This window comes from Desmodus rotundus, chromosome 3 (genome assembly GCF_022682495.2).
Source record: "Desmodus rotundus isolate HL8 chromosome 3, HLdesRot8A.1, whole genome shotgun sequence".
Lineage (NCBI taxonomy): Eukaryota > Metazoa > Chordata > Mammalia > Chiroptera > Phyllostomidae > Desmodus > Desmodus rotundus.
In genome coordinates this window covers 151717618-151744493 of record NC_071389.1, presented here as the reverse complement: position 1 = coordinate 151744493, position 26876 = coordinate 151717618, and the positions used below count along the sequence as shown (strand labels likewise).

Here is a 26876-nt window from a genome sequence, read left to right as displayed (position 1 = left end):
CCGCTGCCGGAGCCAACCTCCAGGTCTGCGTGAAGGCCCCATGAGTAAGGACTGGCCTTGGGCAAACCGTATGCCTTCTGTGTGCACACAGTCAGGGCCCCATGGACCCTGCACTGGAGGGATCGGAGTCTGAGTGAACGCCCTCGGGTGGCCAAGGAAATGAGTGTTTCCTGTATCTGCAGTAAGAGGGATTTAGGTCAGACGGCACGTGGGGAGCTGTGCAGTCTTTCTCTGGAGAAGAGAAGGTTATGCTGTTGCAGGTATCCTGGAATTGGTCCAGTACAGAAGCAGTGTGTCCACAAACGCTGTATCCAAACTCCCACCTCTGTCTGTCCTCACCCTCATTCTGTGTCCCACCAACCAGACTCTCCAGGGCCGGCCCCAGTCAGGCAGCTTTACCCTCTACAGCTCCGGAAGACCTTCCTTGCCTCCCTGACTCTTGCACCACCCAGGCACTCCTGCCACTCCCCCAGACACAGCCACCTGCGGAGCTGGGGAAGTGGAAACAGCATGAAAGCTCTGTGAAGGGCACACTCTTTCACTCCTCTGTCCAACAATCATGACCTTGTTGATCCTTAGACAAGTTCCTGAAACCCTTGCTGCTCCGATGGGATTGAGCCACATGCCTGGAGTTTCCTAACTAGGGAGGCCTTGCTAGACTCTCTTAGTATGAACACTAACCACTTATTCCATATTCAGTGGGGACCCCTGACTGCCTCTCTTCATACCCATTCTACACCCACACTTCCAGACTTGGACCCTTTCCCTCCAGGTTCAGCACTGAGATGGCCTGGCCCTGACTGCCTACAATGGTTGATGTTTGTGTAACACTTAGTTGTTTTCAGTCTGGGCCTCTGTTCTGGAGGCAGCCTTCAGGCTCCACACCTCTCCCTCACTACTCTGGGCATTTCAGAAGGAGAGGCCTGGGAAATCCATTGATGGCCTTTATCTACCCAGACAGAGCCCTCAGACCCCGGCCTCTTTCGCTTTCACTTGAATTCGGGAGACTTGTTCCCAGCAAACAAGAACAATTGCTCAGAGTGAATGACAAAAGTGTTTTATTGAAAATTCACCCAAAGATGGATAAAGGGAAGGAGAAGAGTTGGATGGGACACTGAGTGGTTTTTGTCCTGACCTTGCAGGGCCAGTTGCTGCCAAGTGATGGAGAAGGAACTGGTCCTGATGTAGAGTGATATCCAGGATCTGGTAGGAGAGGACATCAGGCTGGGAGGGAACATATGTGACCCTGATAACTCTGGAGATGAAGCTTCTGGTTGTGTTCTCCTCTGTCCTTGGTGGGTGAAGAGTCAGCTGACAATGTTCCCATTCCAGGTGAGTCACCAAGCCCAAACTGAGAAGAAGCTACCAAACTCCAAAAGGGCAGAGAGCCCACACCCCGGCACTGAGGTGACACTGGTAAGATGAGCCCCAGAAAAGTAGAGTGGAGATGGAGGTGAAGGAAGCACAGAGACACCAAGACTGGGCCCAGCTGGGCTCAGGGGGCTTCATGGACCTCATCTCCTCTATCGGTGAGATCTCTTGGTCAGGGTGGTGGTAGAGATGATCTTGCTGCCAGAAACACCAAAGCCATAGCCACTTCCAGAGCCAGAGCCGGAGCCAAAGCCACCTCCCAGGCCAAACCCGGAACAGCTTCCTAATCCTCCCACAACGCCTCCTGCACTGGCGGCACCACCAACCACAGCTGTGGGAGAGAGGCAAAGGACATGGTTACTCCAACAGTGCCAGCAACCAGGAGTCACAGCGCAAACCAGGGTGAAGAAATAAATGACCATGGCAGGGACAGAAGGTACTTACAGATGCTCACGGCATTCTGGCATTCTCCAGACATTCTGCGGGGGAGACAAAGAGCAGTGAGCCACGGCGGAGCCCAGAACCACACTTCATTCAGTAAGCAGGTATCAAGCATCTTTCCCATCTTTAAGCAGACAAATTTAAGGCCTAAATATGAACGTTATCTAACACTGTGCTTGTTGGTAACACACCAGAACAGCATCAAAGCAAGTGGCCCCGAAAAAGGGCCCTGGACCTGCCATGGCCCCTGACCTCTCCATTCCTCATGTTTCTGCCCTGCTTTCTCCCCCTCACCGGCACTCCTCGCCCTCCAGCAGCTTGCGGTAGGTGGCAATCTCGATGTCCAGGGCCAGCTTCACGCTCATGAGCTCCTGGTACTCCCGCAGCATCCGGGTTAGCTCCTCCTTGGCCTTCTTCAGAGCAGCCTCGAGCTCTGTGCGCTTGTTGTAGGCATCTTTCAGGGCCAACTCCCCACGCTGCTCCGCATCAGCCACAGAGGCCTGCAGAGTCTGGCACTGTAGACAAGGGCAGGGGACAGACAGCCATCAGTGTCCTGCTATTGAGACCTCTACATGTGTCCCCTCTCCTGTTTGCTTGGGTTAAGATGTCAGGGTTCTCTGTCCTTCTCCCTACCTTCCCTGATTCTGATGCATTTCATTCACTCCAGCCAGAGCCCACCAATGTCCCCACCAGACTGGCTAGTTGAAGAGCCAAAACCAATGACAGAGAGCCAAGAAACCTCATTTTCTGGGGTGGCATGTCATGTTAACTAGGATATTACTGAAAAGATCTGGGTATGGCTATGATAAAAGCTACAAATCCCCTGCAGAAAAGCTCAGGATCTCTGGCCTGGTGCCTTATCTGCTCATCTACTGTGGAGACATTCTGCCTTAGGGCCCTGGACCTGTCCTGCAGCTGGAAAGAAGTGACGCTTACCTGCTTCTTGACATTCTCAATCTCCGCCCGCAGCCTCTGGATCATCCTGTTGAGCTCTGCAATCTCACTCTTGGTGTTCTTCAGGTTGTCACCATATTGGTCAGCTGAGGTCTGGAGCTGCTGGAACTAAGGACCAAGACACACAGGAAACCAGAGGTCAGAGGTGTCTGAGTGGGGTCTATTCTCAAGTCAACTCAGCAAGAGTAGCCACAGGCGGCAGGGATAATACAGAACGTCACATAACTTCAAATCAGACCTCAAAGAATCAGCCCATGTCTGACTTCTCTTGGGTTTCAGCTGATAATCACCGGCTCACAGACATCAAAGCAGAGCCCTGTAAGCCACTCCCAACTCCTGAGAAATCCCCAGAACCCACCTTGGTCTGGTACAGGGCCTCGGCCTCAGCCTTGCTCTTCAGGGCGATCTCCTCGTACTGGGCACGGACCTCAGCGATGATGCTGTCCAGGTCCAGGTTCCGGTTGTTGTCCATGGACAGCACCACCGATGTGTCACTGATGTGGCTCTGCATCTGGGACAGCTCCTGCAGGGAAAATGTCTCCTGTCAGGCCTCCTGGAGTGGTCTTTTCTAATCTCTGACACCAGAAATCTGCTATCATCATGGAAACGGCCATGTCCCGGGCTCAGATGGAAGCAGAGTTAACATTTGCAATGTAAATTTCTATATAGAAAGCAAGCAGTGGGTGACATCTCAAGGCAGAAAAGCAATATTTGTAGTCTTTTCTGCTCCCTGGGAACTATCAGCCACTCCATGTCAGTGAGTATCAGTTCATTGGATGGAAGAACATGGAGTGGATACACTTCACTAGAGAAATGCTAAATGGTAATAAATTCTATCCCATTGCAATCTTTAGATATAATCACCTCTTCTAACATCTGATTTGAGAACCTCTCATGTCTACCCTGTTATCCATGACCTTGCTGAGAGCCCCCTGCCCTGAAGTAAAGGAGCCGGAGTCCTTTCAAAGAATCATGAACTCCAACCAGCAACCTCAAAGATGGAGGATTCCCTTCCCTGAGTGGAGGGGGGAAATGGAGTCCTCACCGCAGCATAGAGGACCCTCAGGAAGTTGATCTCATCATTAAGGGCATCCACCTTAGCCTCCAGCTCCACCTTGGTCATGTAGGCAGCATCCACATCCTGCAGAGGAAGAGTGGGGAGGAGACAAGCCACAGTACTTAGAATGGGTTTATTAAGCGACACACAAAGGTGTTCTCAGCAGCGTTTAAAAAAGGCTTCATCAGGCAAGGTGGTGAGGGAGTAGTCATTTGACATAGTCTGCCCTTAAAGCCACCTGCAGACATGGACGTTAATTATCTTTAAAAATTATCTTTTTTACCCAGCCTTAATTCCTTAGATCCTGGTTCACCAAAAGGGGTGGATAGTACCAAAAGAGGTGGAGATGAGGCAGAGATAGACCAACCCCATGATTCCAGCCAAAGACCACACCCAGGGGAGGGTGTCCTCACTGCACCTCCCCAGCCTCCTTTATCTCTTACCTTCTTGAGCACCACAAAGTCATTCTCAGCAGCTGTACGTTTGTTGATCTCATCTTCATACCTGGGGGTGGAGACAGAAAAGGAAACTGCAGTGAGCTAGTGTTTCTCAGCAATCCGCTACTCCTTTTCAAACATCTATCTGGAAATACCCAGCTAATTGGCTACATCCCCATCTTCACACAAATATTCATTCAACCTACATTTATTGAATAATAACCATGTATGAGGTACCAGCCTAGCCCCAGTTTATTCAGAGAAGTGCAAACCAAACTTTAAAAAGACTGTTCTCAAGAGATACGATATGAGGCAAGAAACCCACAATGATCTGGTTGATTTTATTTCCATTGAAGGGCTCTCCTTTTGGCCATTTGGTAAATTAAATTCTCTTTGTTCCATGTGAAAGTGAATGGAGAGAGAGAGGGTTGGTAACTTCTCAGCTCCATCCTGTAATGAATGAGTATCATAATAAGAGCTACTACGGACTGAATGTTCATTGTATGTTCAGCACTATGCTACCTACTTTCTTTACCTCATTTAATTTCATTTAGTTGTCAACCTATAAAGTAGGAATAATATTCCCATGTTAAATATGAGGAAAACTGAGGTTCAAAGAGGTGAAGCAGCTTACCCAAGATCACACAGCAAGTAAGTGGAAGAATCAGTATTCAAACCAGTCCACCTGTCTCTACAACCTGTAGTCTTCTGACCGTGGTATATAGTACTTTCCATCTGGTAGATTTCTAATCTTGTTTGTATGTAGCAAGTCAAGCTCTCTGAACGTACCATTCATTTTATGTTTGGAACAACTTAGGACTGCTAGACCTCATCTCACTGAACTGTCACCATGGCCATAAAGGGGAATAGACTAGCGGACCTTCCTGACTCTCTCGGGATATCTTCAGAGCCTGGGGTTCTCAATGATCAGAGAGGAGCCAGGGGAGCCTGGGGCATAGCCAGGCAGGTTTGTGAGATGGCATCCCCTTTTTCTTCCCCACATACTTGGTCTTGAAGTCCTCCACGCTGTCCTGTGTGGTCTTCAGCTCAGACTGCAGGCGTCCTTTGTCATTGACCAAGGTATCCAGCTGCTTCCTCAGGGCACTGAGGTAGGCCTCAAAGAAGGGGTCCAGGTTTTTGCTGGATGTGGTGGTTGTCTGTTGCTGGAGGAGGTTCCACTTTGTCTCCAAAACCTTGTTCTGTTGCTCTAAGAATCGCACCTGTGTTTAAAATAGGTACAGGCCAACTGATGAGGGCCTGAAGCTTTGACAGGAGGGTTGGCCATGGCCAACACCAACGCCATCAATCCAAGCCAAACAAGGGGCCCAAGAGGGATCCACATAGGGCCATCACGTTGCACCTCCAGGAACCATCCAGTGGGGTCACCATAGCGGCCTCCCTGTGAGCCCTTAGCAGCAAATGGGTCGTGTGGGTCGAGGAGAAGAGAGCACAGCCAGGGCAGCAAAAACAACTTCCCCTACAGGGATCCAGAGACCCTGGGATGGGTTGCTAAGAACACTGAACTTCTATGAAATAATAAAATAAAACAAAATTAGGGGATACAACCACCATCTGAGGGCTTGTATTCAAAGTGATTTGGACCCATGGCAAAGGAATGATAAACTCACTGCGGATTTTTTAAATAGGGTTACTCATAAGTGGACCTGGTGTGTCCCTGTGAACCTGTGCACAACTGAGTATAGTTAATTAAGATCAGGGCCCAAGACATATCCTGAGTCTCAGCAAGACTGATGTCTGCAAGGGGACTTCCCAGCACTTTCCCTTTTTCTATGAAAAGATTTAACTTTTCTATGAAAAGACAAATCAGGGTAGCAGCTTAGCATGACATTTCCACTTTATGTGCTTCAGACTTGAAATGAAAGCAGGTAAGGGCCAGTGATCACAGTTTGAACCCAAAAGATGAGATGACACAAGAAAGTGCCAAAACTTTAGTCTTGCTTTTGTATCTGTATGTCCTAGAGTCACAATAAGCCTCTTCAAGCTACTATTGGTCTCTTCAAACTAACAAGAAGAGCAAACAGTCCCATTCAAATCTATGCCAAGGTTGTTCGCTCTGGCCTCATCTAAGTGAACTAAGACCTCAGAGCACAGAGACCTAGGGCATCCTTCACCGAGTGTGCCACACCTGTCCATCCAGTTGTTAATCACTGCATGCCTCAGCTCTCTGAGGCTGATCTGCTTCCTGTCACCCATTCTGCTTGTCTGTAATTGAGCTCTAACCTTGCATGGAGAAGAAAGTTGAACTACAAAAAGAAAAGGAGAGACCCATCCTCTCATCTCTGCAAACAGAACCAGATAAGCAATTTTGCCCAGAGTCAGAAGGATGAAAGCAATGACCTTCCAAGGGCCTGCTGGGACTTTGATTCTGCCATTGGAGTCAGCCATTTTTCGATGGAGAAACCAGCCTGGTTTTCTTCTGTTCCAACAGAAGTGCCAATAGTTACATTATTATAGGAACTACAATTAAGTCTTTGCTAATTATTAAATTATTAACCGTTATTTTAAAACCAAAACCTGAGAAAAAGCAGGGAAATAATGAACCCACTTTATAGTGGGGGTGATTGGAGCAGAAAAGTTGAGTGATTTTCCAAGTATCACACAGCACATCTAGAAAACTCCAAATACTGAACTGCTTTGACAGCCTACCAGCCATGGAACAAAAGAGGCTCAGAATGCTGACTCCCTTTAACAGCTGGAAAATGGAGGCCCAGAGTAGTTCAGTGGTCTTCCCGTGACAGGCTCAGGTCTGAGGTGCCGGGACTCAGCCACCCTGGCTCTGCCACCTTGTCTGGCCAAGGGGACGGCTCACCTTGTCTATGAAGGAGGCAAACTTGTTGTTGAGGGTCTTGATCTGCTCTCGCTCCTCAGTCCGGACCTTCTGGATCTCAGGGTCGATCTCCACACGGAGTGGGGTCAGCAGGCTCTGGTTGATGGTGACTTCCTGAATCCCTCCAGCAGGGCAGACAGCGATGCCAGGACCACCCCGTCCACCGAAGGAGCCCCCAAATCCACCACCAAAACTGCCAGCGCCGAAACCAGCACCAAAGCTGCCAGCCCCCAAACCTCCAGCAGCCCCAAAGCCAGCACCCTGCCGGCATCCAGCCATGCTGATGGAGATGCTCTTGTTCCCCCCGAGGTTGTAGAGGCTCCTGCTGCCAAAGCCCCCAGAGGAGCAGCGGTCTGCACCCCCAGACATGGAGGCTGAGCTGAAAGCAACCCTCTTGACCCCACCTAAGACGGCCGAGCCAGCGCTAAAGCCTTGGGACAGGCCTCGAACACCCTGCTGTCTGGAGATCATGGCTGGAGAGCGGAAAGTGAACTCGGAGTAGTCAGAGAGAAGCGAGAGGGCCCAGACCAGTGAATGCTGCAGCCCTAGCCTGCTTCTCTTATATGAGCTGGAGCAGCAGGGCTTGGTTGCAGGGGCATAAAAGGAAAAATCTGAAACATCTCTGGGCTTGGCCTTTGGCACCAGCCCATTCTTCTCACACTTGCTGAGCATGTCACTAAACACACCTACAGAAGTCATTTGGAGGGCACAGGTAACTGGATTCCAACACAATCCCTCCCCTTCAGGAGAACCTGAACCAGAGCTCCAGGGCCTCCTGCATCGGAGGCCCTGCTGGGCCCCACCTGCCAGGTCCCCCACCCACCACCCTTCCACCTCACCAGCCTGCGGTGGCCTTCCTGCTCCAGACAAGACAACCCATCACTTTTCTCCCACTCCACAGAATTGGAACCTGAGGGCCTGGGTACAAGTGCACGACCTGCCCTTACCAGCTCTGTAAACCTGAAGCAAATTGCTCTCTGAAGTTCAGTTGTTTCTCCTGTAAATTGGAAGTGTTACTTTGTAAATTATCAGAAGCTGCACCTATATTTGTTATTATTGTCATTATTATTCCTCCATGGGCAGTTGGCCCCGTGTAAATTTACCAAAGGGTAAATCCATATTACAGCCTACAGCTTTCCTAACCTAGACCAAGACTCACCTCTGTTCCGTTTGCTGCCCAGCCCTGTGCTCGCTTCCTCTAGGACAGATCCTGTTCTGCTTTCTCATAATTGGTCCCAGCATTCAAAGACATTTGTATCTTTTTTGGCGCTGGAGACCTCTTTGACAGAACGGTAAAACCTATGAGGCCCTTCTCAGAGCAATGTTTTCAAATACAAAATCCTAGTTTTCAGCCCCAATTTAAATTCTTTCCCACTAAGTGCAACAGATTCCTACCTGTTGCCACTAACTAGCAGTGCAGTCTTGAGCAGGTCAGCTAACCCCTCGGAACTCATCCATAAACTGGGATACCTGCCTCATAGGTAATGAGACAATGTACCTACAGTGCCTGGCACTTAGTAGGTCAGTAAACATTCATTCTTTTCCTGCCGGGGCTTTGCCATTGCCACTCCTGAGGAGAAATTAGGTAAATCTGTACCCCTCTCCACTTCCTCATGAGACTGCTAGTTCAAATCTGGGGAGCAGCAGAGACTAGGGCCTGGACCATTTCTGTAGGCCTGAGCTGACCCTGACTGAAGGAAGCTGGCCATGAGGAACACAAACAGCTCCCTCCATGCAAAAAGAGAGAGCAGGGCCAAGGGGTGAGAAGAGGATGGTCAGTGGATCCAGGCCTCGGGGACAGGGAAAGATGGACTGGCTGGGAGTTCTCTCTCCTTGGCCAGCTCCTTCTCTCCCCACCTCCATCCTCCTCTCCTCTCCCTGCCCTCCTCTTGCCTCTACCTCTCATCTGTCCCCTCTCTCTGTCCCATCTACCTCTGCCTTCGCTGGGCTCCTGGTGCGGTGCCCAGGTGGCTTCTAAGTAAATGGAGAGTGGGTGGAAGAACTGTGACAATAAGGACAGGACACCCCGGGCTCCCTCCAAGGTCCATGGGAGAAAGCCCAAGGGATGGCCCATCCACCTGCAGTACGCAAGCACTCCAGAGCCAGAACCATCTCCTGTAAGGGACGGGGTTGGACGTTCACTCGCCCTTTCTAGGCATATTTAGTGAGTGTCAGCTTCATGCCGGGCTTTGTGTGGGATGCTTTATATACATGTGATTATTTCAGCTTCTTCAAGTTCTATGCAGTCGATATCAACAGCCCTGTCTGCCAATGAGGATCTGGAAGTTCAGGGGGTTAAAGTAGCCCAGGCTCACACAAATGCATGTGGCGGAGCCAGGACTTGAACTCATATTCGTCCGCTCCCAAAGGCTCTGCATTTCCCAGCCTCTTGCCCATATCATCCTGCCTGTTAGGAAGTCAATTAGTCTAATTTGTGCAGCGGTCAATCCAGAATTGGGCACTGGAACAAATCAGATTGAACCAAGTGGTCGGGTCAAGGGACCTCTGAGGGCCCCAGCACCCAAAGTTCTGCTGATTTCTACCCTGACTCCAAGCGTGGGCCCCGGCTGATAAGAAAGGTAGAGCTACTTCGGGTCTCAGGGACATCTGCTGCAGGAGCTGAGGTCGGATTGTCTGGTTTCCTGCCCCAAGAGGAGGTAGGAAGGTCGCCAGGATCATAACTGAGTGAGAGCCCAGGACCTCAGACCCCTGGCTACCTCACCTGCATCTCTGCTCCTCGCACTCATGGCTCCATTCTCCTTGGCTGACCCTGGGGGACTGATGAGGACATTCGCAGACTAGGAGGACAGAGTGCATCCACAGAGGTGAAGCCCTAGGATGAGTCCCTTGGGTCTTGCAGTCTGGCTGGGACACTCCACTACTAGGAGAAAATGACATGGTATGTTGTACCTGGAGATGTGTCCACTTGTGTCCAATGCCCAAAACAACAAGCAAGTGGTCTGGAAGGGATTTTCAGGGAAGTAGTATATAATATACAATCAATCTGATTTTGTGCTTATCGGGCACCCAACCCAGATTGAGCAAAGATTGAGGTACTTCCCAGGAAGGTAACTCTACATTGAGGTAGACACCATCCCTGAGACAAAAAGGAAGATGAGGGAAAAGTCACAGTGGTTTTCAGGTAAAAGGGACTCTCATTTAGAGCTGCCATTGTGGACTGGACACTGGGTGTTTTTCTTATAACACTTCCAATCCTCACAACCGTGCAAAAGATGTGTTGCTATGCTCACTCAAGAGCTGCAGGCAATGAGGCTCAGAGAGGTTATATGTCTTCCCTGAGATCACACAGTTAAGGAGTTGGGGAGGCAGGAGGCCAGCCCTGCCTGACTTCAAGCTTGTGACCTTAACCTCTACAACACGATGCTTTCTATTAGTGACTGTCTTGCACAGAAACTGCAGGGAAAAGTATATGGCAACTTATACAGACCAGTAGCTCACAGTCCACCAGAGCAGCGTCAGGGTCTTGGGCAGCTCACTGCATTTTCCACAGAAGGGTCTCTGCTCCTTCCGGCTTTGCTGTTGTCACGTGATTGATTGTTTGGTTTACGTGCCCCTGAACTTGCAAGTATCCAATAAGGCATGACATTGTCTCAAGGGGCCAGTTCTGTGTCCTCCAATTAATAAATCCAAATTAACTTAATTACAAATCTTATAATAAACCCAAACCAAACAGGAAGGAAGTGCTAGTCTAGAGCCATATTCTGTGGCTTTATTATTGTCAGAATTGCCAGAAGTTCCTCAAATCCTGAAACTATAGCATAAGAAGCCTAAGGCAGATATAAGGGAAAGCTTCTTATGTGAGAGAGCTTTTATGCTACAGTGAGAGAGGTAAAGAGGAGAGTTTCTTTCCCTGAAAATGAGAAAGATGCCTTCGGCCTAGATGAGCCAGAGGCAAGGACTGGGCAGGACCACTCCCACTGGCAGTAACAGCTAGAAGCCGATCCCTGCCCCACCCCCACAGCTCTTGCTATTGTCCTCCTTGCCCCTTCCTCATCTGGTGATTGTTCCAGGCCTTGTCAAGAGGGATGAGCAGCTGACAGGGGCGTGGAGCAGAGGCAGGCGGGTGTGTTTGCTCAGGACTTTCTGAGTGAGAGAGGCAAGCCTCACATTCAGCCCTGGGATTACCAGAATCCCAAGGTCTTTCACTCTCAGCCCCAAACCTGGCCAGGCCTGGGCCCTCACCAGTTCAGTCACTGGCCTCGGCAATGCCACTGAGCCTGAGTCACTCAGTGGGAAGCCAGAGCCAACTTGTGAATCAGAGACTGCAGAGAAGGCCTACTCAGCATTTTGGGAAGAAACCAGTAAGGTCAACGTGAGGGTGGGGACTCATTAGAATCAGGGGGTTAGGGGGTCTGTGCACAGGGTTAGAGAGCAGCCCTTCCTGGTCATCCCAAGCAGGGGTTATCCAACATGTTTTTCAGCAAAACCATTCTTATCCTCAAAACCACGTGTCCAGCCCCACTTGTAAAACAGATAAATGGGCAGATGCACTGACTGGGGCCCAGCAGGGGCCCGGGAGCCTTCTCACCTGCTGGTCTCCCCACGAGCTCCTGAAAGCACCCTCTGGGGTCCTTTATTGTGTTGAGGTATAGTTCCTTCTATACCTAATTTGTTAATAATTTTTATCATGAATGGATGTTGAATTTTGTCAAATGTTTTTTCTGCCTCTATTGAAATGATCGTATAATTTTTATCTTCCATTTCATTAATGTAATGTATCACATTTATTGATTTGTGTTTGTTGAATCAACTTTGCATCCCAGGGATAAATCCCACTTCATCATGGTGTATGATCCTTTTAACGTGTTGCTGAATGTGGTTTGCTAGTATTTTCTCGAGAATGTTTGCATCTATATTCGTCAGCTTTTTCTTATACTGTCCTTACCTGGGTTTGTTATCAGGGTAACACTAGCTTCATAAAATGAGTTTGAGAGTTTTCCCTTCTTTTTGATTTTTCTGGAAATATGAGAAGGATTTGTGTTAATTCTTTAAATGTTCAGTAAAATTCACCAGTGAGGCCATCTGGCCCTGGGGTTTTCTTTGTTGGGAGATTTTTTGATTACTAATTTAATCTCCTTGTTAGTGATAGGTCTGTTCAGATTTTCTCTTTCTTCCTGATTCAGTCTTGGTAGGTTGTGTGTTTCTAGGAATTTATCCATTTCTTCTAGGTTGTCCAATTTGTTGGCACACACTTGTTCTTAGTAGCCTCTTATAATCCTTTGTATTTCTGTGGTACCAGAGGTAAGATCTCCGCTTTCCCTTATACTATTATTGATTTGGGTCCTTTCTCTTTTTTCCTTGGTTACTCTGACTAAAGACTGTCAATTTTGTTTATCTTTTCAAAGAACCAACTGTTAGTTTTGTTAATATTTTCTATTGTTTTTCTATTATCTATTTAATTCATTTCTGTTCTAATCTTTATTATTTCCTTCCTTTTGCTAAATTTGGGCTTTGTTCTTCTTTGTGTAGTTCCTTGATGTATAAAGTTAGTTTCTTTATTTGAGATCTTTCTATTTTCTTGATGTATGCATTTATAGCTATAAACTTCCCTCCTAGAATTGCTTTTGCTACATCTCATAAGTTTTGGTGTGTGTGTTTTCATTTTCATTTTTCTCAAGAAACTCATACTTTCCTTTTAATTTTTTTCTGATACATTTGTTGTTGTTCAATAGAGTGTTATTTAATTTTCATGCATCTGTGAATTTTCTGGTTCCCCTCCTATTATTGATTTCTAATTTTGTACTATTGCGGTCAGCAAAGATATATATTATGATGTCAATCTTCTTAAATTTGCTAAGACTTGTTTTGTGGCATAATATATGATCTATCCTAGAAAATGTTCCATGTTCCCTTGAAAAGAGTGTGTATTCTACCGTTGACAGAAAAAACGTGAATTTTTATGGATGACTGACTGAGAAGGCCGAGAGAGAAATTGGACTCCAGGATGATGAGCTGGGAAACCAGAACGCCAGGAAAAGGGAAGCAAAGGGAAGCAATTCTTATCAGGCCCTCCTAAGCCAGATGCTTCACACATGTTCTCATCACAACCTGCTTTTGTAAAGCCCAAGGTCACACTGCTAGTAAGTGGCAAAGCTGGGATTTAAACCCAAGTCTGCCTAGTTCTGAAGGCCAAGATCTCTCCTGAACAATCATGCTGCCTGCCCCACAGAGTTATTGGAGGGCTCAATAGCATCAGGGGATGGGCTAGGTGATAGACGGCTGTTCAGTACCTAGTACCTGGGTTTTGCTTTGAGCAACTTACACATTCCCCCCGCCACCCCAACCTTCTCTGAGCTCTGCAAGAAAGAGTGTGAGCCAAGGCCAAGAGTAGGGATAATATTGAGCTAATGTGCATTCGGCGTGATGATTGGAGCATAGTGAGCTTGTAGTTGTTGCTGCCTCAACCATCAGGGAGTTAATCAGTTGACAATTTCCATTCCCCAGGCAGGGCAGATGGAGCCACAGACAGACAGCTAGCTGCAGTTGCCATTTATTGAGACACATCACAGGCACAGACAGCGGAGGGGGCTGTGGTTAGATTCAAGGAGTGAGTGGGTCTGGTGGGAGATTGGTGAGGTTGAAGGGCATTCGGGGACCACTCTTGGCTTCCTTTCCTCCTCCCGTAGCCTGCCCTGAGCTCAAACCAGGGGTGTGGGAAGCCAAGATGGCCTGGGAAATCCAACCTCTTCTCAGTGGTCAAATGGTCACCCCAAATCTCCCAAACATATCACTCAAGCTAGTGGCCTTAACTTCCCCTCCCATCCCCATTGCAGAACCAAGGAGAAAGATGGGTAGAGTTGAGCCCTTCCCAAAATGCAGATTGCATGCAAAGAGTCTGGCATGCAAATACACCAGATCTGTGGCCCGGGGGCTGTTCTTGCTCCCTGGGTGGGGAAGGCAGCGGAGATGGGTAAGTAAGGTGGGGAGAGGACTACAAGGGCCCCAGCTTGCAAGGCTCAGCAACTAGTACCTCCGGCTGGACGTCTTGACTGTGGTGGTCTTCCGCAGGATGGATGTGCCCCCAGAAATGGGTCCACCCTTGACAGTGCCATAGCCCACATTGGTGCTAAAGCCGCCCTTACTGGCACCCCCACTCACACCCAGGGACATGCCGCCCCCAAAGCCGGCTGCGCCGCCTCCACACACAGTTGTAGAGTTGCCGGTCACCGCTGCAAAGCAAAGAACGTGGGTATGACTGGGAAGCCATGCTGTGAGAGGGTGGGGCAGTCTCAGAATCAGTGAGGTGCAGGAACAAAATCAGGCAGTGGAGCCATAGGAAATGGATGGAGAGGTCGGGACAGAAAGCTCATTCTCTGGGAGCCTCTGAACTTCTTTCCAGGAGCTCAAATGGAGGGAATGTATGCTTTTGGTCAAGGGCAAATTGAGTGGACTGAGCAGAGGACAGAGGCCCAACCCGGGGCAGGGCAGCAAAATACTCACAAATGCTGACAGCACTGGGGCATTCTCCAGACATCCTGGGGGAAACAGAAAGGCCAGGAAAAGGGTCAGTTGTTCCAGGAGCCTGAGCAAAAACTCTCTCCCTCTCTCTGCCTATACAGTGGATCAATTTGCTTGGTCAGCTCTTGAGAACCAAGACCAGGAGACACGAGAGGAATGCACTTGTGGCCACACTGGGCCTGGGGGCCTTTCCAGCTAGAGCAGAGAAGAGCTGCAGCAGGCCATGCCACCCCACCCTCCCTTCTGTCTTCACACAGGCTGTGGGCAGCAACCCTGCAGAGGGAGGAAAACAAAGCTTGTGCCAAAACAGAGCTGCCCAGTTTCTAGCTAAAGTAACTTTCTCTACGTCTCATGCTTTCCCCAAGGACGGAAGATGATGAATCTGGTGTTAGAAGAAGCAGCCTCACTCCTCTTGGCCTACCAACCACCATGAGGATTACTGAGGGTTGTGCCAACCAAGGAGATGTGCAGCAGAAGCAGTAAGCACAGGTGGAGAGTCTCCCTCAGGCAAGGAATTAGGAGCTCAGCTCCCTGGTTCCTCCCTTACCCCACTGCCCCCGACACCAGAGCCAACTCTCCCCCAGGACTCTCCCCCAGGGCAGAGCTTGGAAGCCCTCCAAATCAGGCAGGAGGGTCCCCCACCTGCTCTCCTCGCTCTCCAGAAGCTTCCGGTAGGTGGCAATCTCCACGTCCAGGGCCAGCTTGACATTCATCAGGGCCTGGTAGTCACGCAGCAGCCGGGCCAGGTCCTCCTTGGCCTGGAGCAGGGCTGCGTCCAGGTCCCCAAGCTTCTTCTGGGCATCCTTTAATGCCAAATCCCCACGCTGCTCTGCGTCTGCGATGGCAGCCTGTAGCTGCTGGCACTGCCCGGGGGACAAGAGATGTTGAGAACATCCTCCAAAGTGCACCTATCTCTCTGCCCTTAAACCAGGCATCACCATCCCCCTCCTGCCCCTACCACAACCAACTGGGAAAGAAGGAAATCAGAAATATTCATCTGAAAGAGGAGATGCTATTACACAAGAAGGATCATGTAGCACCAGTGGGGAAGTCCTTACTGAAGTCTAATCTTAGTCCCTGTTGCTGCAGCTCAACCTAGTCCCTCAAAAGAAATAAAATAAGTAATACAACCTCATCAATAGCCAGTGCATTACTCTGATCTGGGGATGAGTCCATACTTTTCAGCCATACCCTAGATGGAGTCAGCAGCTATGACTTGGACCCTTGGACCCTTATCCTCTGCTCTGATCTCCTAGAGATGGGATCAATCTCCTTAGAGGAGGTCATCCCCCATGCTCTACCACTAATATGCTATGTGACCTTGGACAATTCCTTCCTTTCTCTGGGCTTCAGTTTCCTCCCCTGTAAAAGGAGCATGTCAATCTTGATGGTCCAGCATTTGTGTCCTGTTCACCAGGAGAAGAGCAGATATCACCCCTTAGAATGACAGTGAGAGGCCCCCCTTCTCCACCAACACCTGGGCCTCCAACCAGAGGTTCACCTGCTTCTTGGCTGCATCCACCTCACCCTGCAGCCTCTGGACAGTGCGGGTGAGTTCAGCAATCTCATTCTTGGTGTCACGCAGATTGTCCCCATGCTTCCCAGCTGTCACCTGCAGCTCCTCATACTAGAAGCCAAAAAGTGGCAGTGAGTTGTCATATAGTTCCAGGCCCACAAGGGTAACCACTGGCCCCCAAGCTCACCCTCACAGCTGGAGGACCCTATGTAAGTTCAGTGTGTGCGGCCTGGGGCCTCTCACAGTTGGGACAGGTCCCATCCCAGCTCACATACCCAAGCCACTCATTCTTCTCACCTTGGTCTGGTACCAGGCCTCAGCCTCAGCCCTGCTCCTCTGAGCAATCAGCTCATACTGGGCCTTGACCTCGGCAATGATGCTGTCCAGATCAAGGTTGCGGTTATTGTCCATGGAGAGGATGACATTGGTGTCAGACACATGGGTCTGTACTTGGCTCAGCTCCTGCAGAAACAGAAGTAGTTGCCACCAGGCCCTCAAGAAGCAGCCAAAGGATGAAGGACAGAGGTTCAGGGGGCATCAAGAGGCTTGTGCTCTTCTCCAGGCTACACCCTGGAAGGAGCTGCAACTGCAAAAAAAAACCTCAGTCTCTTCAGCTGTGAAATGGGTTCACACTTTAATAAACAGCATTTCTTTGTGGATTTGCAGACTGACAAAAGATTAAAGGAGGGGAAAGGGAATGTGTACTTACTGCACTCAATTTGGTGCCAGGCCTCAAGCCAGCACATTCACTAGTTCCTTTCATCACAGAACACCTTCCTAGGTAGGCAGGGCCACAAGTGACCCACAGGGTGCATGTGTACAAATTGGGAAAACATTCCCCTCTGGGCAGGTTCTCCCATACCAGCACCTGGGGAGCTGAGCATGAGCCTGATTCGAACCCCACTGTCCACTCAGCCAGCTAACAACCTGCACCGCCATTCATAGTGGTCCTGACTGTAAGGAAAGAGACTTGGAGAAGAGAAGGGACACATCCAACTTCACCAGATCCAAGTTATCCAGTCTGAGTGGGGCCCAGACTGGAGCCAGTCCTTTCAGTGACAAAGCCAAGTGGTTTCCTCTAGAATATGCAGTCATTTATAGACCAGAGTGATGTTCTTGGACCCTCCCTGTGTTTCGAGGACTAACAGCTGTCACACATAAACAGGCATTTAAAGACAACATGAAGGGCAGGTCTGGCTCCTGTGTTCTGACTTTGAGACCAGCTCTACTGCTAGATCATCACTGTGTTGGCTCCCAGGTGGGCTATGCCTATGTCTCCCTTGCTCCTCCCTGCTCCAAACTCCAGCTCCGATCAAATCACTCATCCACTTGGTGCTCCTGAGTGACTCCCAATGGGGAGAGCATCTTCCCTCTAAAAGTCAACACTTTCCAACATACTCTGGTGTTCTCTCCATCTTTTCGCACACATTGGCCCTTCATTGCAGACAACGGGATTATGACAGACACAGACAGAATAATAACAGCTCTCACTTAGTAAACAATTCCTGTTGTCAGGCCTGTGTTAGGTACTTGAAAAAGCAGTGATTCATTTTCAATAGCACAGAGAGCAACTTGCCCAAAATCACAAACTAATAAGAGAGGAGCTCAGTCTCAAACCCAGGCAGTCTGCCGCCAGAACTGAGATGGCATATACTACAGCAGAGATAGACAGAAATAAAGAGAGAACTACCCAAGCTAAAACTGATATCCATACTGCCATAGATTTAGAATATTAAAATTACCTTTTAAAAGATGGAATGGATTGGGAGGATGGGGACAGAAATCCAGTCACTGAAATGTTTATGGTTTAGTGAAAAGACATGAGCTCTGGAGAGAGGCAAAGTCAAGTCAAGTCCCCAGCCTAATATTCACTAGCTACGTGACCAGGGTTGTAGTTAAGCTTCACAAAGCCTCAGTCCCCTCCTCTGTAAAAAGAACATGATACAATGCCTTCCTCATGCAACTGTTATGAGGATTCAGACCCATATGGCCCATGGTGAGTGCTCAGTAAAATGCATTATTTGCCCAGAGTTCTCTGAAGGTCAGTCAAGATGCCCACAAGGCACATTTACCACAGATGACATCACCTTGTCACAGTTGTCTTCCTCCCCACGATGACAACACTGCTGGCATCATTTGTAGGATCACCCCCACACCCTCCCCACCTCAGGGACCCTCTACAGTCCCACGCCAGAGTGTGGTCCTGAGGAAAATCAACTTAGAATTTTTAAGACAAGGAAGCAAAAACTATCCACTGGGTACCACCAAGAGTGGATGAGGATGCTCTTGGTAGAACCAGGGGACAGAGAGGCCAGGTTTTCTAAAGAAACAAAGCCAATGCAAGTGGAGAGGGAAGACCTTTGTGGATTAAAAGGCCTGTGCCTTTTAGACACCAGGGATGCTGAAGGGAAGAGCGTTTGGGGAGCATCTGAGCAAGATGAAGCTGTAGTGATGGCACTGGAACAGGGGCTGGATCCCGCAGGGTCCCCCCAGACCAGAGGAAGGCCAAGAGGCTCCTTTCCTGCCCTATAAAACATGCCAAGAATTGCTGGTTGGACCTCCAGATTTCCTTAAGATCTGGCTTAACCAAAACCAGACTGTGAAATCCATCATCACCAAGTACTACAGTGACAAATGCAGTTGATTCACCCACGAGGCAGAAAGGGAATGACAGCTCTGGTTTCCATTCTTACCCCCTAAGGAGGTACAGATAAGCAATGAGGAACTTTGATAGGAAATGACCCTGGCTTGGTCCCTAGCTCACCTTCCCTATTCACCTCTTCACCTTAATCTCCAGCACACTCAGTGTCTGGCCCACCTGCTGCTCCTCAAACACACCATGCCCTTCGGTTGGGGCCCTGGCTGGCAGCTCCCCTGCTCCTCCTTTAGAAGTCCCACCCTTCCCTCAAAATCTAACTCAAAGGCCATCTCCTCTGAAACTCCCCTAGTCCCCCCACCCAGGAAGGGGCAGCCACAGCTTGCTCCTTGCACTGTGTTCCTGTCGCTGTGATGACTCTCATCACATGGTAACCCAGGCCTGTCAAAAACAGGGGTTTTGTCCTTCTGTTGTCCTATGGGAGATATTCAGTAAATATGTGTCAAATGGACAAGGAATAGCAAAAGAAAGAATGCTGGGTATGCCAGATGTGTGCCTTAGAGAGTAGGAAAGCTAATGGCTACACATTCAGAGAAGAGGGGGTTAGGAACCATTGACCTGAAAGAGATAAGAACCTGAGAGAGGAAATGAGGAAGTCCCAAACAATGAATGGCCATCAATGATCCAGTAAGGAAGAAACTGGGGAGGCACCTAAGAAATCAGCATGAGGCCAGAGAATACCCCCCAACAAGTGCCATCCAGACCGGTCCTGTAGAGACGTTGAACAGAAAACAACATGGCCAAAGATGAACCAGGGAAACGTTACAGCCAGTGGACAGGTGTTGTTAGCTCTAGGTGAGAATGACAAGAGAGGCAGAAGGTCCAGACAAAGCCAACAACTCAATAGCTATGTTATTTGTTCTTTTCTATCAAAAGGAACAGCCATCAAACAGGAAAAGGCAGGATGGTATAGAAGAAATGGAAACCCAAGACAGATGCAGAGAGTACGAGGGGCCTTGGCCTTGTTGGGGATCGCAGGGGTCCAGGCCAGAACAGGGTATCCTAGGAGGCCCGGGAGATTGCTAAGAGGATGAGTTTACCAGTGATCCTCGAGAACTATGGAGAGTAGGACAGATTCCAGAAACCAGAACCCCAGACACAGCAAATGTCCTCATATTCAAAGGTGAGAAATTTTGACTTCTCCAAGTTAAACTTGATGTCCATCTCTCATGAACTTCTGGTATGAATTATAAAGTGTGTACGAGAGGCTCAGCACCAGCAATGCTTCCCTAAGGAGAAGTCGAATCAAATGGATTTTTTCCCCCTGTGGTTGTATCACTAAGTTACTAAAGGACTGCCATGGACATTGTTTCACCCAGCCTTTTTTTAGGGGAGTGGAATGGGGGGGGTTAGGGGGCATATTTTTTCTCTCTCTTTGGAAATGTTTTTTTTTCTGGCATTCTTAAAAATAAGACAGAAAAATATGGGCCAAATGATGACGTGGTTAACTGGATTTTAAAGTAGATAGGCCATTTAAACCACTAATTACTGATTAGTGGTGTGAGGTCAGCCTGGTGGGAAAGCACTCTGAAGACCTAGGACTCCGTTCTCACCCTGTCTGCCTTAATGTGTTTATCAATGATTTACACTGAAACATTACAAATAACTAAACTGAAAATTTATCAAGTCTCCAGATAACCCAAAGCTGATGCATCACTAATATATCCAATTATTCCAATTGGGCATCTCCAATATATGGAGAGGAGAATCCAGTTTCAAAGTACCCGCAGTGACCTACAACAATGGATGAAACCTCAATAACATTTCACTAAAAGAGGGGGAATCATTAGCTCCTGCATTCAGTTTCAAAAATTCAACTTCCTAAATACAGGAAGTGGAGGACAGTAGATGCCTGTCTTACTTGAAAGCATTCATGTGAAAAAATCCAGGGGACTTTAAGGAACAAACATGGTGAAATGGTTTCTAAAAACAACACATAAACTAGTGCAATATTAGGCTGCATGAAGAGAAGTCTGTACCTGTAACCTCCCTCCCCATCTCTCTACTTTCTGAATTTTGGACTCAGAACTCTGTTTCCTAAACTTATTCACATAACACAGATTTCAATTCCCTAATCATCCTGACCTCTAAAGTGTCGTCGTATGAAAGACATATGTCACATGGAAGGTAATTGGATGTGTGCAGCCCAGAGGGCAGAATTGGAGTCAATCAAGAGCAGAAGCCGTGGGAAGAAGAGTCAAGTCAAACTTTCTAATAAATTTGTTCAACAGCGGAAATACCTGCCTCCCCCCAAAAAACAGAGGTATTCAAGTAGACTCTACATGATTTTCCCATTGTGGAGATTAAAGAAAGGGTTTGGAACTGAGTGGAAGGCATACCCTGAGGTCCCTACCTATTCATAGAGTCTAAGAGTCTAGGATCAATTCACGTTAATTTCAACCTTCTCGCTCAAGTCTTCAGAGCCCCTTTGTTTCCTGAGGCCCATCCCAGATTCTCTGATCTACTACCCTCACTTCACCTCCTGCTCCAGCCTGGAATCTCAGTCCCTGTCTCAGCTCTGCCCATCTGTGCCCCTCCATCCCTTGCTCCATTACAAACTGGGCAAAAAGGGGAACGCAATGGAACACCATAGCAAGAATCAGAGTTTGAAGTTCAAGAATGAGATTTTAACTCCAGCACTGCCTTTGACTAGCTATGTGACCATGAGCAAATTGCTCTCAACATCGGTGTCCCTGACTATACAATGGAGACAATAGTACTTATATTATGGAGTTGCTGAGAGCTTAGCCCAGTGCCTGGCCCATTTAAGCACTTAACTTAATTTGCACTTAATGGGAGCTAGTATTAATTAAAGGTCCAGGTTTATCTTCTATCAAATCATTGCACTGGTGAGTACAGATCAGACCTCTGTGGGAAGCCCCAGTGCTGAATGTCATGACCCTGTCCACTGGCCGTCTCACCATTTCATAGAGATGATTCAGGAAGTCGAGTTCTTCTGTCAAGGTGCCCACTTTGCCTTGCAGATCCGTTCGGCCCATGTACGCAGCATCCACATCCTGGGAGTGAGGGAAAGAGCAGGGCAGATGGCTCAGCCCCCAGGGCTCTCACCTCTCTCAGAGCCAGCCCAGCACTCCAGCAGCCATAGGACCACCTGCCCCCACTTCCTATCACCCTGCTCACCTTCTTGAGCACCACAAACTCGTTCTCGGCAGCAGTACGCTTGTTGATTTCATCTTCGTACCTGTCACACGGGGAAGATTGAGGCCAGGCTCAGTCAAGGTCTGCCTTTTAAGGCACTGGACCCTCTTGGCTTTAAGGGAACCCTGATGGGTCCTATATTGGCCAAGAACATCTTTGGGAAGCAGTGCTATAATGCAGCCAACCAGTGAAGAAACTCAGGGTGCAGTCTTTAAATATTCCTCCCTGCCTTTTTTGAGGAAATGGGCACAGAGCTGTGCAATACTATGGCAGTCAAGAGTAGCTATCTCTTTGGATCAGAGCCCTTAGAGGCTTTATGGGAACAGGTGGAGATGCGTCAACATTGGTTAACCTTTGCCTCCACTTTCAACAACAGGATGGCATTTCAAACAACTAAATTCTCTCCAGCTGCTTCTGCTGAGACTTGAAGGTCTAGAAATTGCTCACGTCAAGTCGCTGGAAAAGTTATGAAAAATTATGCCTTAAAATTATAAATACATTTATCAACCAATCATGATATGGGAAGCTTATTTGGATCTTGATTCAACAAACTGTATTTTTTTAATTTATTGCACTAATGGGACAATTGGAAACTCCAAACTGACTATTTGATGATATTGAGGAATTACAGTTTTAAAAATTTTAGGTGTGATTTATGGCAATGTGTTTATGTTTGGTAAGTCAAGTTATACAGATGAACTGTAAGAACATATCCAGTAAAATTCCTGTGAATTAAATTACATGATGGCTGGAGTTTGCCTCAAGACAGTAAGGGAAGAGGGAAAGTGCAGACAAAACAAGATGGCTACGCTGATCATTATTAGAGCTGGGTAATGGGAACATATAAGTTCCCTACACTATTCTCCCCACATTACAAGAAAGAGTTTTCAAGATTATTGATGAGTGTGATGGGTCCAGTGCCTGAGTCCCCAAGGAAAGCAGCTCTGTGCATCCCCCAGGTGGCTCCCAGGACCCTGCAAAGAGATAATCCTGTCTGGGGAGATTTCCACAATGCCCCCACCCTGTCCCCACATAGCCCCAGCTTGCCCAGCCCTCCTCACTTGTTCTTGAAGTCTTCAACAAGATCCTGCATGTTCCTCAGCTCTGAGTCCAGCCTCCCTCGTTCGCCCTGGAGGTAGTCCAGCTGCCTGCGCAGGCTGCTCACAAAGGCCTCAAACAGGGGCTCCAGGCTGTTCCTGGTGGTGCCCAAGTTCTGGCCCTGCTCCTGCAGCAGCACCCACTTGGTCTCCAACACCTTATTCTGCTGCTCCAGGAAACGCACCTGAGCCAGAGCAAGAAGGGTGGTGGGCTGGCACCACCCCCTCCCCCAGGATGGCCCGAGAATGGAGCCCACTGCCACCATCCATCCACGACCAGGACATCACAGGGGCAGTGCAGGCCTACACCTTGCTGAAGGGAGGAGTTGCTAAGGGAACAATCTCATCTGGAAAATAGAGTCTCATCTGATGACAAGGACTCTAAAGAGTTAATAAACATAAAAGCTTCAGTTTAGCCATTTGCTAGTTAGTGACAGTCAAGTCTCTCTGGGTTTCCCTTTCTCATTTGTCCCAAGTAAACTGGACTAGATCAGTGTTTCTGAACCCTAATTCTACATCAAAATCAACTGTTAAAAATGTGGATGCATATATGTGTGTGTATATATGTAATATATATACAACTACATATGTATATATTTGTGATTATATACATACACACACAAAAAGAGAGAAGATAAGTGTGACAAGATGTTTAAAACTGGTGAATCTAAGTGAGAGTATGTGGACATATGCTGTACTATTCTTGCAACTTTTCTGAAAATCTGACTTTTTGAAGCTTTTTTTAAAGACTAATGCCAAGCCCTATCTCTAAAGACTCACGAGGGGACTCACGGCAAGGGTTGAGCAGGCCACTGGGTTCTCTGCCTCACCAGGGTTCCCAGACACCGGACTTAGGCAGCCTTTCAGACCCCCAGCTCCCAGCCATGATTCTGGGAGCCTGGGAGAGGTTTTTGCTTATTTAACCTCTGGGACAGTCCCACAGAAGAACCAGAAGTCACTAGGGGAGAAGGTGAGGAGGGTGGGTGGGCTGGATTGCTTCACCCTTTGCTAACCAGGCTCTCCAGGTCCCACCCCCACAGCACCCCAGGCCCACAGCCACGTGGCCCAGGGGCACCATGCAGCAGCTGTACCTGCCATGAGCCGTAACAAATCCTCTTAGTGCCAACCACCATGAGGTCCATGACCCAGGGTCCAGGCCCACCTCTGCCTCCAAGTACCTGTATGATCCTGGGCAAATCACATGACTTCTTTAAACCCAGTATTCTTTTCTTAAAAAATAGGCATGGTGTTACCTATTGTCACTCCTCACAGGACACTGTGAGTATCACATGAGAAAGAGGACATGAATGTCCTTTGGGAACCCACAAATCACTGAACCAAGGTACAGTCACCCACCAGGATTTTCCCCCATCATGGTCCTGGAGGCTCAGGGTGGAGATAGACAAGGCCACCGAAATGGCCCTGGAACTGCCAGAGAACAGTACAAGAGTCTCCCCAGTCCACCCAGATGCCAGGGAGGGAGTCAAGACACTCCCAACCTGGGACAGATCAAACTCCAGCCCCCAGGTCATGGTGACCTGGTGACCATCCTCCTCATTGTCCACCTGAAACTGAGCTTCTTGGCTGGAACAGCAAGAAGGAAAAGGAGAAGCAAAAAGGAGACTTCCTCTAGGACAACCCCTTCCCCATTGTGTCTGGTCACAGCTTTGTCCTGAGGCTGCCACCAAGACTGAGAGAATAGGGAACAGGCAGGGCTCCTTCGGTAATATAGCACTTGAGCCCACTTCCCAGCTGTCAAATGACAAAAGGCAGTAAGGGCCACCCTGCTAAGAGCAGCAGTGAGTACAATCTGCTATGTAATTGTGAGCTAAGGCTGCTGGGTACTGACATTAATGATGACCACAGGCAAGGCTATAGCATGGTCCAGGCGGGCTTAGCCATCAGGCCCCATGCATAGGCCCAGGATTCACCTGAGCAGTTACAGCAAAGACCTGAAGATTGTCTCCAGCCATCCACACCTGGGCATCCCAGGCTCAGGCCAGAAGAGCTCCAAAGTCATCTCATCAACCCCCTCCCAAAAGGGCACATGGACTACAACAGCCTCTACCCAGCCCATCCCCTCTTATAGGCCCTGCTTCTATTCCAGGGGCCCTCCCTGCCCGCTTCCGCTTCGGCCCACCTTGTCGATGAAGGAGGCAAACTTGTTGTTGAGGGTCTTGATCTGCTCCCGCTCCTGGGTGCGCACCCGCTGGATCTCTGGGTCGATCTCCACATTGAGAGGGGTCAGCAGGCTCTGGTTGACAGTGACCTCCTGGATGCCTCCAGGAGGACAGACAGGCCCAAATGTCTGCCTTCCAGCCCCGAGGCCCATGTAGGCCCCACTGCCATGGCCAAAGCCTCCTAGGGCCCGCCCTGAGGAAGCCCCTCCAGCCACACTGACAGAGATGCTCTTGCTGCCCCCCAAGTTATAGAGGCTCCGGCTGCCAAAGCTACCCATGCCAGGGCCAGAGCGTGCCCCACCACTACTGCCACTGCTCCGGGACATTGTCACAGAGCTGAAGCTGGTGTGGGCCCTGGACCCACCCCCTCCACTGGCAGAGTTGGAGCTGAAGCCCCCTTTGGTGGAGTACATCCGCCGAGACACAGAGGACCTCATGGCTGTCAGAGGGGCTGGCACACAGGCTAAGAGCTGGGAGAGAGCACAGTAAGCTGCTGGGCCCCTAATGGGCTTTTTATCTTTTCCCAACTGGGCTGGCTCCCCACCTCCACAGACACTCCTGCCCCATTGCCCGGAGGAGAGGGAGGGAGGAGAGGGAGGGAGGGGCCCTGTGGGCTGGGGGGCGTGGAGAGTCCCTTCTCCCCCAGCAGGAGGGAGAGGCTGCTCCTAGTTATCACCTGTGCTCCAGAGCTGAGGCTGAGCCGAGACTGTCTGGGGCAGGATGCCACCTTCTCCCCCCTGGGGCTCTCCTGCCTTGGAACGGGATGATACAGGCTCCCACAGCCACCTCCACCACCAGTGGTTGTATTGGTCTCCTCCCACCCAGCCCTGGTAGCCACCATCAATGGGGGCTCTGTTCTGTGGGTTTGTCCCAGGCCCCTGTTGTAAGCCAAGGCCCCAGGGCCTGGGCTGTGCAGGTGGTGAGGGAGGGAGCATTGGGCAATATGCAGTGGGGAGAGTGCTCAGGCCTGCTGCAGTCCTAGCTCCCAGCCCACAACCTCATTGCCCCCTGGCAGGTCTGGGTGGGGGGCACAGGTGACAGAGCGGAAGCGGGGGCAATCTTTTTGTCATATACTAGCAGATTGTCTGCTGGGTGGAGATTCTCTGCTGGGCAAAGTAAGCGCAAGGACAGAAAGAAGGTGCCTGAGCACTGAATGAGGAAATAGAAAGGTCTGGGCTCTTCAGACAGTGCCCAGGAGCCAGGAAGATGGGGAGAGGGGGGCAGTAAAACACAATCTTCTGGGAGCTAAAGAGAAACAGGGGGCTTCAACCGTCACCTGAGGCCCCCGATCCTCTGCCTCATAGCAGAGCCTCTCCAGAAGGGTCCAGCCACTTTGGAGGGGGCTGGAGATGGGTGGAGGACACATCCCATCCTGGCTGGACATAGATACAAATCCAAGAAGTGTGTATTCAACAAAAGTTCCATGAGGCCCATGGAGCATCTAACATTCTCTCTTCCGAGTCCATAAGAGGACCACTGCTTGATTCAGTAGGAGCCAGGGGTGGTTCTCAAATCATTTAGCACAGTCCCCTTCTCACGCCAACCACCTCAGGCTACTGGGACTAAACAAAGGAAGACTTCGAAATGTTAGTTAAATGTTAGGACCAAGGGAGTGCTGAGGAGGTGACTTTAGAGATTGTCCCTCAGCACCCACTTCAGCTTTCAGGAAAAAAAAAGTAGG

General features: G+C 49.3%; 2 protein-coding genes across 2 annotated transcripts; both read right to left on the bottom strand.

The window, feature by feature from the left end:
* Window positions 1-1041: 1041 nt before the first annotated feature.
* Window positions 1042-7661, bottom strand: KRT4 (keratin 4). The gene is made up of 9 exons (XM_024575572.4): window positions 7091-7661; window positions 5266-5480; window positions 4267-4327; window positions 3812-3907; window positions 3125-3289; window positions 2749-2874; window positions 2107-2327; window positions 1816-1850; window positions 1042-1702 (listed from the first exon to the last, which is right to left on the bottom strand). The coding sequence occupies exons 1-9, from the start codon at window positions 7577-7579 to the stop codon at window positions 1524-1526; spliced, it is 1587 nt and encodes a 528-aa protein (XP_024431340.2). The 5' UTR covers window positions 7580-7661; the 3' UTR covers window positions 1042-1523.
* Window positions 7662-13651: 5990 nt separating this feature from the next.
* Window positions 13652-25659, bottom strand: KRT79 (keratin 79). The gene is made up of 9 exons (XM_024575597.3): window positions 25156-25659; window positions 22980-23200; window positions 21901-21961; window positions 21681-21776; window positions 16401-16565; window positions 16089-16214; window positions 15230-15450; window positions 14570-14604; window positions 13652-14298 (listed from the first exon to the last, which is right to left on the bottom strand). The coding sequence occupies exons 1-9, from the start codon at window positions 25630-25632 to the stop codon at window positions 14093-14095; spliced, it is 1608 nt and encodes a 535-aa protein (XP_024431365.2). The 5' UTR covers window positions 25633-25659; the 3' UTR covers window positions 13652-14092.
* Window positions 25660-26876: the final 1217 nt, after the last annotated feature.

Excerpts from the sequence above, each read along its gene's own strand:
- KRT4 (XM_024575572.4), bottom strand. The coding sequence starts at position 7,579 with ATGATCTCCAGACAGCAGGGTGTTCGAGGCCTGTCCCAAGGCTTTAGC. Across the intron at positions 5,481-7,090 it reads TTGCCTCCTTCATAGACAAG|GTGCGATTCTTAGAGCAACA; the intron begins GTGAGCCGTCCC and ends TTTTAAACACAG. Across the intron at positions 1,703-1,815 it reads CCAGAATGCCGTGAGCATCT|CTGTGGTTGGTGGTGCCGCC; the intron begins GTAAGTACCTTC and ends TCTCTCCCACAG.
- KRT79 (XM_024575597.3), bottom strand. The coding sequence starts at position 25,632 with ATGAGGTCCTCTGTGTCTCGGCGGATGTACTCCACCAAAGGGGGCTTC. Across the intron at positions 21,962-22,979 it reads GTTGAAGACTTCAAGAACAA|GTACGAAGATGAAATCAACA; the intron begins GTGAGGAGGGCT and ends CCCGTGTGACAG. Across the intron at positions 15,451-16,088 it reads TGGATGCAGCCAAGAAGCAG|TGCCAGCAGCTACAGGCTGC; the intron begins GTGAACCTCTGG and ends TCCCCCGGGCAG.